At 38.5% G+C, this 15646-nt stretch overlaps 1 protein-coding gene across 7 annotated transcripts in view; it reads right to left on the bottom strand.

Moving 5' to 3' along the window:
* DROSHA (drosha ribonuclease III) overlaps positions 1-15646 on the bottom strand; it is a 128814-nt gene that overhangs the window by 46341 nt on the left and 66827 nt on the right. For all 7 annotated transcript variants that reach the window (XM_012531666.3, XM_033421323.2, XM_012531667.3 and 4 more), the window contains 4 exons: positions 8322-8429; positions 7421-7559; positions 7024-7084; positions 593-652 (listed from right to left, as the gene is read on the bottom strand). In XM_012531666.3, the coding sequence (XP_012387120.1) occupies positions 593-652; positions 7024-7084; positions 7421-7559; positions 8322-8429 (368 nt within the window). The remainder of the gene's footprint in view (positions 1-592; positions 653-7023; positions 7085-7420; positions 7560-8321; positions 8430-15646) is intronic.

The following is a 15646-nucleotide window of genomic DNA, read 5'->3' as shown; positions in this document are numbered from 1 at the left end:
CAAGACAGTTCCAAGAGAAACATGTGTTATCTCCCTTTAAAAGGGAAATTTTATGAGTAATGAAAAAACAAAATGTACTTTCCTACCCCTACCTCCAAATTAAGGACCCTAAAATATTTCTGCAGAGAAAACATACAGAAACACGTACACACACACACGCACACACACACACACACCAAAATCTAGTTATTAAAATTCTTGTAAACTTTACTTCCCTTGAGTTCAGGAAGAGTGAGAAAGGGATCAAAGACAAATCCTAGAAAATGAAATGACATTTTAAAATATCATCCCTTTCGCTACAAATTGAATAGAAGCTCTGAAGCATCTAGACCAAGACAAGCTGATCTCTTCTGGCTGTAGCAACTTGAACATAAACTTGACAGGACAGAGACAGTAGCCTTTCATCCTGTAATCTTGCTCATTAGAGCATCAGTGAGTGCAAGAGCCACAGACATGTAGCTTTTAAGCTCTACAGAGGAGACCAAAAACATGGTGTTTCAAGGCCTTATTTGGCTAATTACAAAGAAGGTATGTATTAAGTATGTTACCTATAAAATGCAATTGTTGGGGAATGGCAGAAAAGCCTACTTACCTGGTCAGAAATTCAACAACAGCATCACCCAGGAACTCCAACCGTTCGTTGTGATTAATCCTACAGAATTAAAAAGATCACTTAAAATAGCACACATTTATATTTCCTCCCTCTCTTCTCAAAGAAAAGGATACGGAGGGTTAGCTCCTTTAGTAATCAAAGCACCCTACCTTATTCCTCATAATCAAGAACACTGATGGCCATCTTAGCTGGAGGTACAGGGGCTGCCTGGTGGGAAGGGGAGGGAGTGTCCCCTCATACTACGTGTCTCAGGCTTCCCACCCTGGTGCTTCCTTCCCCCTGGGAGTCAGATTTAAAGCAAGGAGACATCACCCTAACAATTGGGACTCTTTCCACACCACTATCAGGTGGACGAGAGAAAGGAGAATGCATTCTTAGAGTTAGGACACTGAAAAATCAGCTTTGGTACAATGTTCTAGCTTCCCATGGTCCAAACTCCAAATTCTAAATTTAACCTTGCATCTAAAGTCCTTCAAAATAGGCCTAACCTACCTTTTCAGTCTCACTGTCCACTGCTATCCTCTCCCACCTATGCACAGGGTCCTGTTCCAAAACTGCCTGGTCCTCTCTGAAAAGGGCATCCCCTAAAATACTCAGTGCCTCTGTTCAGGCCAAGCTCCTTGCCGCCCTGGAGGCTTCTGCTCTCCCCTGTGCACTGAGACACACTGAAAACCTACCCATCTCTCAAGGTCTAGCAAAATGTGAGCTCCAGATGAATCCCTGCCTGAGTCCCTCATCAAAATTAATACTCTCCCCGTCAGTGCAGAGATTGCATTTTATTTATATCTTAATTACATGATGAATGTGCTTCTCACAGGCTGTTTCTCATGTTGGAGTACAAGGCTGAACCGAATGCCTAATCCTTCAGAGACCTTCTCTGTGGTAACATTTCATTGTAATGTGCATGAGTTAAATATAACTATACAACTGAGATTTACGTGGTTAAATAGTGACACTTTAAAAAATTATGGGCTGCATATTCACTTGAGATGATGCCATCCTAAAAGTTATTTTGTAGTTTTTGATAGGCAGACAGATTTTTATTTATTAATTTTAAGTCTTCATGTCTTTTTGTAAACGCTAGCTGATCCCAAATCAGATTAAGAGAGTAACCAGCCATTTAAACTTTTGATGGCTCTGACCGTGACTTTTCCTAATGCCCCCATTTCCCTACTTCTAGTCAACGAGTAAATAACCCAGAATAAAAGTAATGTCATGAATGGCATTCTTTCCTTTAAGACTTATTTACTGAGCCCCTGCTTTGTGAAAGGCATTAGTTGGAAAAGGAAAAGAATTTGAAAAAAGAAAAAAGAGAGTAGGACAAAAGATCTTCAAAATGCTCACAGTTAAAAAAAAAAAAAATCAGACTATGACACAATTATAATACCTGGGAGAACCAGAACATGCACAATAAAACAAATGCCAGCAGGATCTGGGCAGGATGTCACAGGGTACACAGGGCATTCCACAGGCACAATTACTGCTGGCATTCAGGGAAGGGAGAGGGTACGTCTGGCAGCACATCAAGTCCCTCAGTCTTACTGGTGTGCAGACAGCCACAGGGAAGAGAGTGACGTGCCTGGATCACTGGGTGCTGAGACTGCCAGGTGGGGAAGTTCAGACTTATTCAGTAGGTGACGAGACGTCACAGAAAGCTTTCAAGCAGGTTACAGCTAAGATCTAGAGAGGAGGCTCCAGAAATAGCAAGATGAAGCCTGGAGAGGCAGCCTGAAGGGAGACCTGGCAGAAGGTGGCACTAATTGCACTGCAGGATGGGCAGGAGCGAGGAGTGGTACCCAGAGGGGCTGGGGGAAGAATTCCACCAAGCTCCCCTACCTGCCTTGTTCCTCCACCTTCAGTGCCAGAGGCAGATTCCCCAAACAACCTACTAGCTCGTTGGCTCTCTCTTTCCTTTCTCTAGTCTGAAATTCTGAGCAAGCTTGCTTGGGAGGAGATATAATCACTGACATTTGAAATTGGATAGTGTTCGTTTCAAAGATATACTTATACTTCCAAGAAGCAGAGACTACTGCATCCCACTTTGTAACAGCAAACTAAGAAACAAACAGGACCAAATGTAAGGTAGATAGCTAGTGGGAAGCAGCTGCATAGCACAGGGAGATCAGCTCGGTGCTTTGTGACCGCCTGGAGGGGTGGGATAGGGAGGGTGGGAGGGAGGGAGATGCAAGAGGGAAGAGATATGGGAACATATGTATATGTATAACTGATTCGCTTTGTTATAAAGCAGAAACTAACACACCATTGTAAAGCAATTATACTCCAATAAAGATGTAAAAAAAAAAAAGAAACAAACAGGGAAGAGGGCAAGTCGTTTCAAGTGATTGCAATTATTCTGGTGCACAGTGCATAACTGACCTATAATCCGTGAACAACCACCAGAGCTCTCCTTAGCCCCCAGTCTGCTGTGTATGTTCTGTTTCTGACCTTCACTGAAGCACTTAGCAGGGTCTTCCTTATATGAAGTTACTTATGTTTACGGCACTTTTACCCCACCCCAGCAGTCACACCTCCTGGCGAGTGGGGGCTTTGTCTTACTTGCCTCTGGATCCCTGTAAAATATCCACGAACTGCCTCAAGCTCAAAAGGCACTGGATAAATGTCTGCTGGATTACATTCGCCTGAGTTTCTTCAGTATGGCTCCCAGGGCTGTACTGACACAGCTGGGGCTACCGGACAGCCGCAGCCAAGCAGCAGCCGGCCCGGCCACCGAGGCTGGGAGGATCTTTCTGAACAGAAACTTGGGGTCGACTCTGCATCAGCCGAAAGATCAGACCTACTGCAAGAGGCTCTCAGCACAAGCAGCAGAGGCCAGGGCAGAAGTCAAAGGACAAGAGAGAGCGTCTGCGTATTCTCTATCAATGGTATCATTTTCAAAATGGTAAATTCAGAAAGAACACAGTTTCTCAGCTATAGTTCCCTTGGCCACAGTAAGAAAACATAAACCATGAGGTTTAAACTATGCTACCAAAAGACATAATTTACATACCAATAACTGTGGTTGGGTAGATGAGACAAAGATCACTTAAATCTGTGCTTTCATCGTTGAAAAGGACGTGTCTATTGTGTGTGCGGCCTTGCTAAAGGGGCTGCTGGGGACCAAGGGTTTCACTTATTAAAATACAGAACCGGTCATCGGGAGAATCCACAGTATAGCAAGGTAAAATGAAACCATGGCCACACTATCCCTCAGGGTGTGATTAAGGGCTCCCCTAATTAGACAGTCCTTTTCTGATCTTACACCCTCACAGAACACAGTAGTGAGGCATGTGATCATCTTCAAACTGGAATTTTAAATTTCTGTCCTGCCTTTCTTTTTACCTCTTGATTGAAGAGGAAAGACAGTTTGGTTTATGATAACCTCAAAAGACAGCAACGTCAAGGCAAGTCTATTTGAAAAGAAAAGTGATATATGAAGAAAAAGGTAGAAAAGGAAGCTACACTAGCTCAGCTGGGCACCTACCTCACTGTGGAGGCCAGTTACCAGCTGCAGCAGTGTCTCAACTCTGTCACTTCCAACCCTGCTCTACCTACCTTTCATCCATCTAAGTCTGGATCCCAAGAGGGACAAACCTGGCTATTCAACTCTTCAATGCCCCGTTTTAAAAAGCAAGCCGCCCTCAAGCAACCTCCTCTACTGGCTTTCAAAATAGAACCTGCTGTGCTTCACACACAGAGATAAGCCTCCTGAGAGCAACATCAGAGCCCCATCGGCATTTGGCATTTACTTCCATTCAGTTTTCCAGGGTGTTAATGAGTTTATATAGACTCAGCCTACTTCCTTCCCAGGTTCCTCAGGGGTTCCAGGCCACAAAGTGAGAATATTCATATATTAAGGTATCACTTAAAATCAAGAAATAAAATACGGAAACCAGCATATAAAACTTTCCAACCCATTGCATGAGGCCAGTATTATCCTAATTGTGAAACCAGACTAAAACGTCACAGGAAAGGAAAACTACAGACCAAAAATCCTCAACAGCATACTAGCAAACTAAATTCTAACTAAACATAGCATATAAAAAGGATTATATACCATGATCAAGTGTGATGTATCCCAGGAAGGCAAGGTTGGTTTAACACCCCAAAATCAATTAATGTAATACACCATGTGGATAAAATAAATGAAAAAAACACATGATCATCTTAATAGATGCAGAGAAAGCATGTGACAAAGTCCAACACACTCTCATGACAAAAACATTCAGCAAATTAGGAATAAAAGGGAACTTCCTCAATCTGATAAAAGGCACCTATGAGATAACATCATACACAATGGTAAAAAAATGTTTTCCATTTAAGATTAGGAAGAAGGTAAGGATCCTCTCGCACCACTTCTATTTGATATTGTACTGGAGACTCCAGCTAGGGCAACTAGGTTAAGAAAATGAAATGAAAGGCATCCAGACTGGAAAGGAAATAGTAAAAATATCTCTATTTATAAATGAAATGATCATCTATATAGAAAATCTTAAGGAATTCACTAAAAAACTACTGGAGCTAACAAATGAGCTCATCAAGGTTGCAAGATACAAGATCAATAATCAAAAATCAATTGTATTTCTATATGCTTGCAATGAACAATCCAAAAATAAAGATTAAGAAAATAATTTCATTTATAATAGCATCGAAAAGAATACTTATGAATAAATTTAACAAAAGATATACAAAATGTATACTCTGAAAACTAAAAAGCATTACTAAGAAATTAAAGACAACAAAGAAAAAATAAAGACATCTAACGTTCAGGGAACAGAAGACAATATTAAGCAGAAGACTTAATATTAAGATGGTAAGCATTCACAAATTGATCCACAGACTCAACACAATCCCTATCAAAACCCCAGCTGGCTTCTTTGCAAAAGTTCTTAAGGTAACTAAAAAATTCATGTGAAAATGTAACAGGTCTAGAATAGCCGAAATAGTCTGGAAAAAAAGAAAGTTAGAGAAGAGATCTTGCATTTCTAGATTTCAAAACTTATTACAAAGCTACAGTAATCAAGACAGTGTGGTACTGGCTTAAGGACAGACATAAAAATCAATGGAATGAACTAAGAATCCAAAAATAAACCCTCAAATATACTGTCAAGGGTGATTTCAACCCATATGATTTAGTGGGGAAAGATCAGCCTTTTCAAGAAATGGTGCTGGGACAACTGCATATCCACAAGCAAAAGAATGCAGCTGGACCTCTATGTCATACCATATATAAGAATTAACTCAGAACAGAACAGATCTAAATGTCAGAGGAAAAAACCCATAAAGCTCTTAGAAGAAACAGATGTAAGTCTTCATGACTTTAGATTAGGCAATGGTTTCTTAGACATGACACCAAAAGCAGAAGCAACAAAAGCAACAAAATTTATCTATTATGTGGAATTCATCAAAACGTTTGTGCTTCACTAAGAGAGTGAAAAGATGATCCACAGAATGAGAAAAGATTTTTACAAATAACATACCTGATAAGGGACTTGTATCTAGAATACATTAAAAAATGATTGTAACTCAACAACAAAAAGTAACCTGATTAAAAATGGGAAAAGGATCTGGATATTTTTCCAGAGAAGATACACAAATGGCCCATAAGCACATGAAAAGATGCTCAACATCAGTAGCCATCAGGGAAATATGACAAAACCACAATGAGATACTATTTCATATCCACTAGGAAGCCCAGGTTCAAAAAGACAGATAATAACAAGTGTTGGGAAAGATGTGAAGAAATCAGAACCTTCATATACATTGCTGCTGGGAAAATAAAATGGTGCAGCCACTTTGGAAACAGTCTGGCAGTTCCTTAAAGGAAAGGTGAAACAGAGTTACCGTATCATCCAGAAATTCCACTCCTAGGTATATACCCAAGAAAAATCAAAACATATGTCCATACAAAAACCTGTATACAAATATTCATAGCAACATTCATAATAACCAAAAAGTAAAAACAACAAATGACCATCAGTTGGTGACTAGATAAATAAAACATGGTATACCTATACCATGGAATATTATTTGGCAATAAAAAGAAACACTGACATATACTGTAACATGGATAAATCTTTTAAACATAATGTAAAGTAAAATAAACCAGTCACAAAGGACCACATACTGTATGACACCATTTATACAAAATGTTCAGAATAGGTAAATACATAAATATTGAACATGGATTAAAAGAAGACTGGTGGATGTCCAGGGCTGGGCAGGCTGAGGGAAATGGGGAGTATGGGGTTTCTTTTGGGGATGATGAAAATGCTCTAAAATTAGACAGTGATCATGGTTGCACCATTTTGTGAATAAACCAAAAACCACTGAATTGTACACTTTAAATGGGGGAATTGTATGGTATGTGAATTATATCTCAACAAAGTTTATTATTAAAAAATCTACTTTACCTTGAGGGAGTTGGGTCATCTTGGCCAAGGCGTGACATAATATTTATTAAGGTGTTAATTCCTATTAAAAAAAAAAATCACAACTAAATACTGTTAGAAGAATTCTGGGACCATCATCATATGACATGTAGAAAGAAAATTATCTATCTCACCCCAATTTGACTAGCAAGTCTGATCAACTTAGTTACTTAAAACACTTGATAGGAGAAAGGAAATTCTCTCACAAATTCATTTACTCTTATCATAATGCTCTGCTCAAAGTGAATGTTATTACATATGGGTCAGGAAACACTAAAGAAAGAGAGAATGAATCAGTCACCAGGGAACCATTCCTGGTGGGGATTTAATTTACAACAGGAGACACAGAACAAAACAGGGGAGTGGAATCCAAACATACCTTTTTTCCGCATGTGCATGTGATGAACTTTTCTATCTCCATATTTGGGTTGCCGAATTCCACAGTTAGACAAAGAGTTCCTGGCATGATCAGGATTCATTCCAAAATTTAAGTGATGACTTGGGTGGGTCATTGCCAGCTAAAATTTCGGTGAAATAAGTTTAGTCTTAAAAACTCAGCATAAAAACAAAAACAAATTCAGCATAGAAGCACCATCTTTATATCACCTCAAATGAAACAGGAAAGAGATCTGTTTATCTAGTCAAATTTTAATCCCCGATCTTTCCATCCTATTTCCTCCAATGTCACATTTCCAAAGCTTTGGTGCAAGCTCTTCTAAACAAACCTAAAAAACCACATCTTTCAGAGACGAATTAGAATATACAGCACCTGGAAAGAAGAGCCATAAAGGAGGAAAAGCTGAAAGAAGTGGTCAGGTTTGACGGGCAAATTTTAGCTTTGGTCTCTCTTTTTTTTTTTTTTTTTTTTTTTTTGCGGTACGCGGGCCTCTCACTGTTGTGGCCTCTCCCATTGCGGAGCACAGGCTCCGGACGCGCAGGCTCAGCGGCCATGGCTCACGGGCCCAGCCGCTCCGCGGCATGTGGGATCCTCCCAGACCGGGGCACGAACCCGTGTCCCCTGCATTGGCAGGCGGACTCTCAACCACTGCGCTACCAGGGAAGCCCTAATCTATTTCTTTAGGGACAGCATCAAAAAGAAAAAAAAAAAAAGTGAGAAAAAGGGTTTGAAAGTGGCAATAAGAGTAGAGTAATGGAGAGAGCTTTGTTTCTAAACATCCTCATCATCTCCCAGAAGAGACTCTCAGTGCTCCATTTGTAGCCTGCAAGAGGAATTACTCCTATCTTGTTATTATATAAATGTACAGGAGAGTAATTCTTACCTGTAACAGACAACGATCTTGGAAAGTATATCCTATCAACTTGTCCAGATGCATTAGGCACTGGTGGTATCGAATATGATGGGTCAAAACAGGCAGCATCATTGCATGCTAGGAAAAAGCATATTTCAATGTTTAACTCTATAAAAACTTATTAAAAACACTTCATTTATTTTACAACAAACAAGAACCATTTTTACATTCTAAATTCCATCTCACAAAGTCTTGAAACAGTTTACTGGCTACATGGCATCCTGGCATATCCTCTGTGAGGGGTGGTGGACTACAGCTGTTAAAGATACGGTCTCTAGAACCAGAATGCCTGGGTCCAAATCCTGCTCTGTCACTCATTCATCATGGGACTCAGGGCAAATTATCTAACCTCTCTGTTTCTGTTTCCTCACCTGTAAAATGAAGACAATCAGTGTAGCCACTTTCAAGTACAGTTAAAAGGATTAAATGAGCAAATACAAAAAATTGCTTAGAACAAGGCCTATTGGCCCTCACTGAAGTAGGAATAGCCATGGTTCATCAGTACCCAGCAGGGTAACCTTAAGGAAGTCATAAGAATTTCTGTGCCTCCTTGTCTATCTTTAATTCTAAGGGAATGGATTAGGACTCACAAATTCTGAAACTTTGTCAGTGTCCAGACACTTCTGAGAATCTAAGGAAAATGAATCTTTCCCCAGAAAAGTGTCTATGTGCACAAACATGCAAAAATTGTATGGAATTTTAATGAGTTCACAGATCTCTAAAGCCCATCACTATCCTCTGGGTAAGAATTTCTCAGGCAGATGATCTCGAAAGGGCATTCTAGGTTTAACACTCAATCTAACACTATAAGGACAACTTTTATAAAACCACCGATACAGTTAAATCACCTGAGGATATAGAACTTTTATTTTTATTTCACTTTTCATTTGGCTATAGATTCCTTATTGGGAGATTTCATGGAAAGCATATCTTTTTCTTTCTTTCTTTCTTTTTTTTTTTTTAATAATGTTTCCCTAGAACTCAAGAGAATGAAGGAGTCATTCTTATTCATCAGAACCTGGAGGATGGGCACAGCCCATCACAGAATGACTGACATGTGCTTTATATCATTTTAGTCTTTGAAGTATTTTAAGCTGGCATTATTTAAAAATACATGATAATGGATTTGCTTGAAACTACAGAAATCAGTTTCCTGTATTAACTTATAAAGAAAGATTAGTTCTCCAAAAAAGGATCTCTAATCAACAGAAAGTCTTTCTTTCCAGTTCAATTCAATAAATACATATTAAGCACCTCCACGGGTAAGGCTTATATTAGTTGTGGAAGAGAAAAAAGATGAAGACACTCTTTTTGCTCCCAAGGTATAATATAGTTTTCCAGGCCTTTCAATTGCAGGGGACTCAAGGGTATTGATGCTAAGCACACAAGGAGGATGGGTCATGAAGACTATGCAGTGTAACTATCTTTCTGAAGTATGAATTCAAACTGGTGTTTTAATACCTCCGGGAAGAGATAAATCATTACCTGTTAAGAAAACAACACTACCTTTAGAGTACTCTGATTATTAGAAAATTATCATTAGTCCAAATCTGTCTCTTTGGAGGTTTACCCCTTTCAACTTAGGTCTACCCCTGGAAAAGAACAAAACCTTTACTTATGTGAAACAGCTGTGAGTCCCTTCGCCACTTCCTCTAAACTTGCTCCAAACAGAGCCAGTTTCTCTACCCAGGTATGTTTCTTGTGACCACCATGGAAAGGTATATATGACCCATGTCCATCTTGTATCCCTGACAAACAAGTCTCAAGGTTATCTACGAGGCTCTAGCTCAGTTTTTTAAATTATCAATTTTTGAAATGTTAAAATAGACACAATCACTAAGCATCTCCCCCCCACTCCATTCATGCCTAGAAACTGCTTTCATTTTTAAAAGCTCCTTTGGAAGACTGTAAGAAAATGGCAGTGCACAGTTTTTAAATCTATTCAAATTCTCCACTAAAAATGAGCAACCAGTATAGCAAAATAGAACTGTGAACAATAAATACATAAAAACTAGATGACAAGGTATCCCCACGAGTGCCAAAATAAGTGTGGGTGAGGACAAAGACCTGTGTGTGGTCTCAGCATCTGAGAGAGAAAAAACACAGGGAGAACAGCAGGGCTTCTGATGACCCCAAGAATGGAAGAGCCCCCAAATTAACATATATTCACTGGAATTGTGGCCCAAACTGGAGAGGGCTCTACAGAATCCAATTCACTGGATGAATATAAGAGGACAGTCTAACACTGTGGGAGAAGCCTGGGCCCTAAAAATGCTCAAAATTAAAAACTCAAGTTCCCTTCCAGGGTAAAGCCCCATGGTGTAAAGAAAGTGCTAGGAGTAAAAGCCACATTTAGCAGGAGAGAAACAATAAAAGGCAAAAGAAAGAGAATGTCCAGATAAAAGTAGAGGAACAAAACAGACGCAGCAGATCTCAGATATGATGAGCACCCACCCCCCATTTTTAAATCACTTTGCAAAAACAACAGAAGGAGAGGCTCTAGAGCCATGAGAACTATTCTGGCTTACATTTCCTCCTAAAAGTACAGGAAAATAGGGACTTCCCTGGTGGTCCAGTGGTCAAGAATCCACCTTCCAATGCAGGGGATGCAGGTTTGATTCCTGGTCAGGGAACTAAGATTCCACATGTCATGGGGCAACTAAGCCCGCACGCCACAACTACTGAGCCCGCGTGCCTCAACTAGAGAGCCTGCGTGCCACAAACTTCAGAGCCCACGCCACAACTAGAGAGAAAACCTGCACACTGCAAATAGAGAGAAGCCCGCGCACCACAAAGAGTGAGAAGCCCATGTGCCGCAACAAAGAGCCCGCACGCTGCAATGAAGATCTCTCATGCCACAATGAAGACCCAACGCAGCCAAAAAAAATTTTAAATAAAAATAAATAGATATTTTTTTAAAAGAGCACAGGAAAATATTTCACTTATTTAACAAGATTTAACCTAAAGAGCAATGGAAAAGAATCATGATTAAATCACACTCAAGGATTTTATAAGAAAATAGATGAAAGGAATAGAACAAGATACCTCTGATAATAAAATGCCAGAAAAACATGCCAATAAAACCAATGAAAGCTGTAACCTATTATTTCAAAACAAACTAAATTAAGAAAACAATAACATTTATAAGGAAACTATTAATAAATACTATATTAATTCAGAAATGAGATGACTGGAAGAAAGGAAGATCAGAAAAGAAGTGACAAAACTCAGGAAAAAGACATAGAAGGAAATAATGATTTCAAGAATATAGACTAAACAGAAGGAACACAACAGCATATTAACCAATGACTACTGCCTTTGAGAAATAAAAGATGGAAAAAAGAAAAACTTTTAGAAAAAATAAAAAATCAGAAAAAATGATTTAAGAGAAAATGATAGATATGGAAAATAAGCAAAGATACAAGATGTATATAATAGCAGTCCTTAAAAAAAAAAAGAGAGATACATGTAAAAGTATGAGATTAGATCACTCCCGAAAACACCATACACAAAAATAAGCTCAAAATGGATTAAAGACCTAAATGTAAGGCCAGAAACTATCAAACTCTTAGAGGAAAACATAGGCAGAACACTCTATGACATAAATCACAGCAAGATCCTTTCTGACCCACCTCCTAGAGTAATGGAAATAAAAACAAAAATAAACAAATGGGACCTAATGAAACTTCAAAGCTTTTGCACAGCAAAGGAAACCATAAACAAGACCAAAAGACAACCCTCAGAATGGGAGAAAATATTTGCAAATGAAGCAACTGACAAAGGATTAATCTCCAAAATTTACAAGCAGCTCATGCAGCTCAATAACAAAAAAACAAACAACCCAATTAAATAATGGGCAGAAGACCTAAATAGACATTTCTCCAAAGAAGATATGCAGACTGCCAACAAACACATGAAAGAATGCTCAACATCATTAATCATTAGAGAAATGCAAATCAAAACTACAATGAGATATCATCTCACACCAGTAAGAATGGCCATCATCAAAAAATCTAGAAACAATAAATGCTGGAGAGGGTGTGGAGAAAAGGGAACACTCTTACACTGCTGGTGGGAATGTGAATTGGTTCAGCCACTATGGAGAACAGTATGGAGGTTCCTTAAAAAACTACAAATAGAACTATCATATGACCCAGCAATCCCACTACTGGGCATATACCCTGAGAAAACCAAAATTCAAAAAGAGCCATGTACCAAAATGTTCATTGCAGCTCTATTTACAATAGCCCGGAGATGGAAACAACCTAAGTGCCCATCATCGGATGAATGGATAAAGAAGATGTGGTACATATATACAATGGACTATTACTCAGCCATAAAAAGAAACGAAATTGAGCTATTTGAAATGAGGTGGATAGACCTAGAATCTGTCATACAGAGTGAAGTAAGTCAGAAAGAAAAAGACAAATACCGTATGCTAACACACATATATGGAATTTAAGAAAAAAAAATGTCATGGAGAACCTAGGGGTAAGACAGTAATAAAGACACAGACCTACCAGAGAACAGACTTGAGGATATGGGGAGGGGGAAGGGTGAGCTGTGACAGGGCAAGAGAGAGTCATGGACATATACACAGTAACAAACGTAAGGTAGATAGCTAGTGGGAAGCAGCTGCATGGCACAGGGATATTGGCTCGGTGCTTGGTGACCGCCTGGAGGGGTGGGATAGGGAGGGTGGGAGGGAGGGAGACGCAAGAGGGAAGAGATATGGGAACATGTATATGTATAACTGATTCACTTTGTTATAAAGCAGAAACTAACACACCATTGTAAAGCAATTATACCCCAATAAAGATGTTAAAAAAAAAAAAAAGAAATCAAAACAATAGAATAATGAAATCAGTAATTCAAGAAAACTTTCCTGAGATGAACGACAATGTGAAAGTGTATATTGAAAGGGCACACAGCATATCTGAAAAAAATTAACCAAAAGAGCTGAGACATATTCTAGTAAAACTACTGTTAGTTTTTAAAGAAAAAAAAAAAATCTTTGGACACTGAGACAAAAGGACCTAAGCTGTTCAAACCCATGTTGTTCAAGGGCCAGCTGTAGCAGATAGTAGTTATTTTCATTAACAGACAGCGGGACACACACACATAGAAAGAGAGGGAGAGGAGGGAGAAATTTAATTATACAATAAAGGTAAACATTAGAACAAAAATATAATCTTTCCTAAATACAAAAAGAGATACGGAAAAAAAAAAAAAAGGCAAATAAAATAGACCTCGTAAGTGACCACAAAACTTCAAAACAGTTTGACAGAGGGGAGGTCACATATATCAAGAGAGTGTGTGTGTGTGTGTCTATTTGCTTATATTAAAATGGGAAAAATTAAATCATTTCTAAAAGATGGTTACCTTTGGGGTGGGGGGGAAAGTGGCAAGAGATAGAAATTAGATTTTTGAAAAACATAATTGCATTTGTAAATCTGAGTTTGGAATCATGGTAAATATACTACATAATTATAAGACAATATGTAATTTTTAAAAGGAACCTTTAAAATCAAAAGTAAAATAAAATAAATGAATCTGTGTATCCAGTTTGTGGTATAAGCAGAAATGACCTTAAAACATGGTAATCTGAGTGTGCATGCCTGGTGGGATACAGCTATCATCACAGACAAAAAGACCCCAAACAAACAAACACCTACTTCCCATAATCATATTGTTGGTGGTGCCATTAATACTGTTATTCTAAGACTACTGTTTGTGTATGTATTATGGAATAAATCGAATGAGCAATTTTTTTGGTTTTGTCCTATATGGGATCTGTACTTCAGCGTAATCAAATAGCTGGTGAGGGCAATATCCTTTATAAAAGTATTCTGATAAATGCAGAAGGAAAGATAGAATATCACTTTGGCAACGCCTAATGAATTACTGGACCTAGGTAATGATCCATCAATAACTAATAACGTCACACACGAAAAAGAGAGACCAGGGACTTCTCTAGTGGTCCAGTGGTTAAGACTCCATACTCCCAATGAAGGGAGCCTGGGTTTGATCCCTGGTCAGGGAACTAGATCCCACATGCTGCAACTAAGAGCCCACGTGCCGCAACTAAAGATCCCGCGTGTCGCAACAAAGATGCCACATGCCACAACTAAGACCCAGTGCAGCCTAATAAATAAATATATTTTTAAAATTTATTAAAAAAAAAAGAGAGACCACACTACTCCCTATGAAAAAGTCCTTCAAAAAAAAGAACTTTAAACTCATCACAGCTGTCCAACAGAAGTTTCTATGATGATGGAAATATTCTGTATCTGTGCTGTTACAACAGACACTAGGCCAGAGGTATCCATTAAGTGCTTGAAATGTGGTGAGGGCAACTAAGAACTGAATTTTTCATTTAATTTCATTTTAATTAATTTAAATTCAAATAGCCATGTGTGGCCAGTGGTACTGTATTAGATGGCACAGTATTAGATCTAACTACCAATCTGTAGGAAATACAAGGGACAGAAACACGTGTTAAATGACCCCATAAAGCTGCAATCAAGGAAACCCTGATCAGAGCTTAGGAACTCTACGGAATACCTGATCCAGTTTCTTCCACAATAAAAAACTGCAAGGAAAGCAAAGGGAGAAATGGAATGAGAACCCACAGTTTAAAGAGACTTAAAAAAACATCAACTAACCGCAAAGTATGGATCTTGTTTGTACTCCATTTCAAACAGGCAAATAAATTTAATAGGCAATTGGGAAAACGTGAACATTGACTAGCATTTGATATTATAGAAATGTTGTTGATACTGTTGAAACTGACTGATGAGTCCATGGAGTTCATTATACTTTCCTCTCTAATCTTGTATATTGATATTATACTACTGTAATATTGATATTTTTAAAAATAAAAGTATAATAATAGTTCTCTATCAGGCCAGTTAGCTTTTAAGCAAAATCTTCTTCCCTTTCTTCACAAGAAGCATTACTTCTCCAGTAAAAAAAAAAAAGAAAAAAAAATCAAGTCTCTCACATGGTCCAAAGATTTTGTTAACAATAACTGTGAAGCCATATGCCTCTCAGAGGTTCTTCCTTTTTTCCCCCAAGTTTTAACTTAGAAAATACTTCCTTCAATGTGTTGTCCAAAATCTCTTAATCCCTAGAGATGTTTCTTTTCACTGTTCAGTCATCACCTGCTAAATCACTGAGCAAGAACATCAGTTAGTTTGATAACACATGGCAGGCTTCCATCCCATTCTAGAGAGTCACTATAGGAAGACAGCCAGCTATTAATCAGTCCAAATACAACTCTGTCCACTCAATAC

Source organism: Orcinus orca, chromosome 3 (assembly GCF_937001465.1).
Source record: "Orcinus orca chromosome 3, mOrcOrc1.1, whole genome shotgun sequence".
Lineage (NCBI taxonomy): Eukaryota > Metazoa > Chordata > Mammalia > Artiodactyla > Delphinidae > Orcinus > Orcinus orca.
The sequence above is the reverse complement of the archived record's forward strand: the minus strand, read 5'-3'. Positions and strand labels throughout refer to the sequence as shown.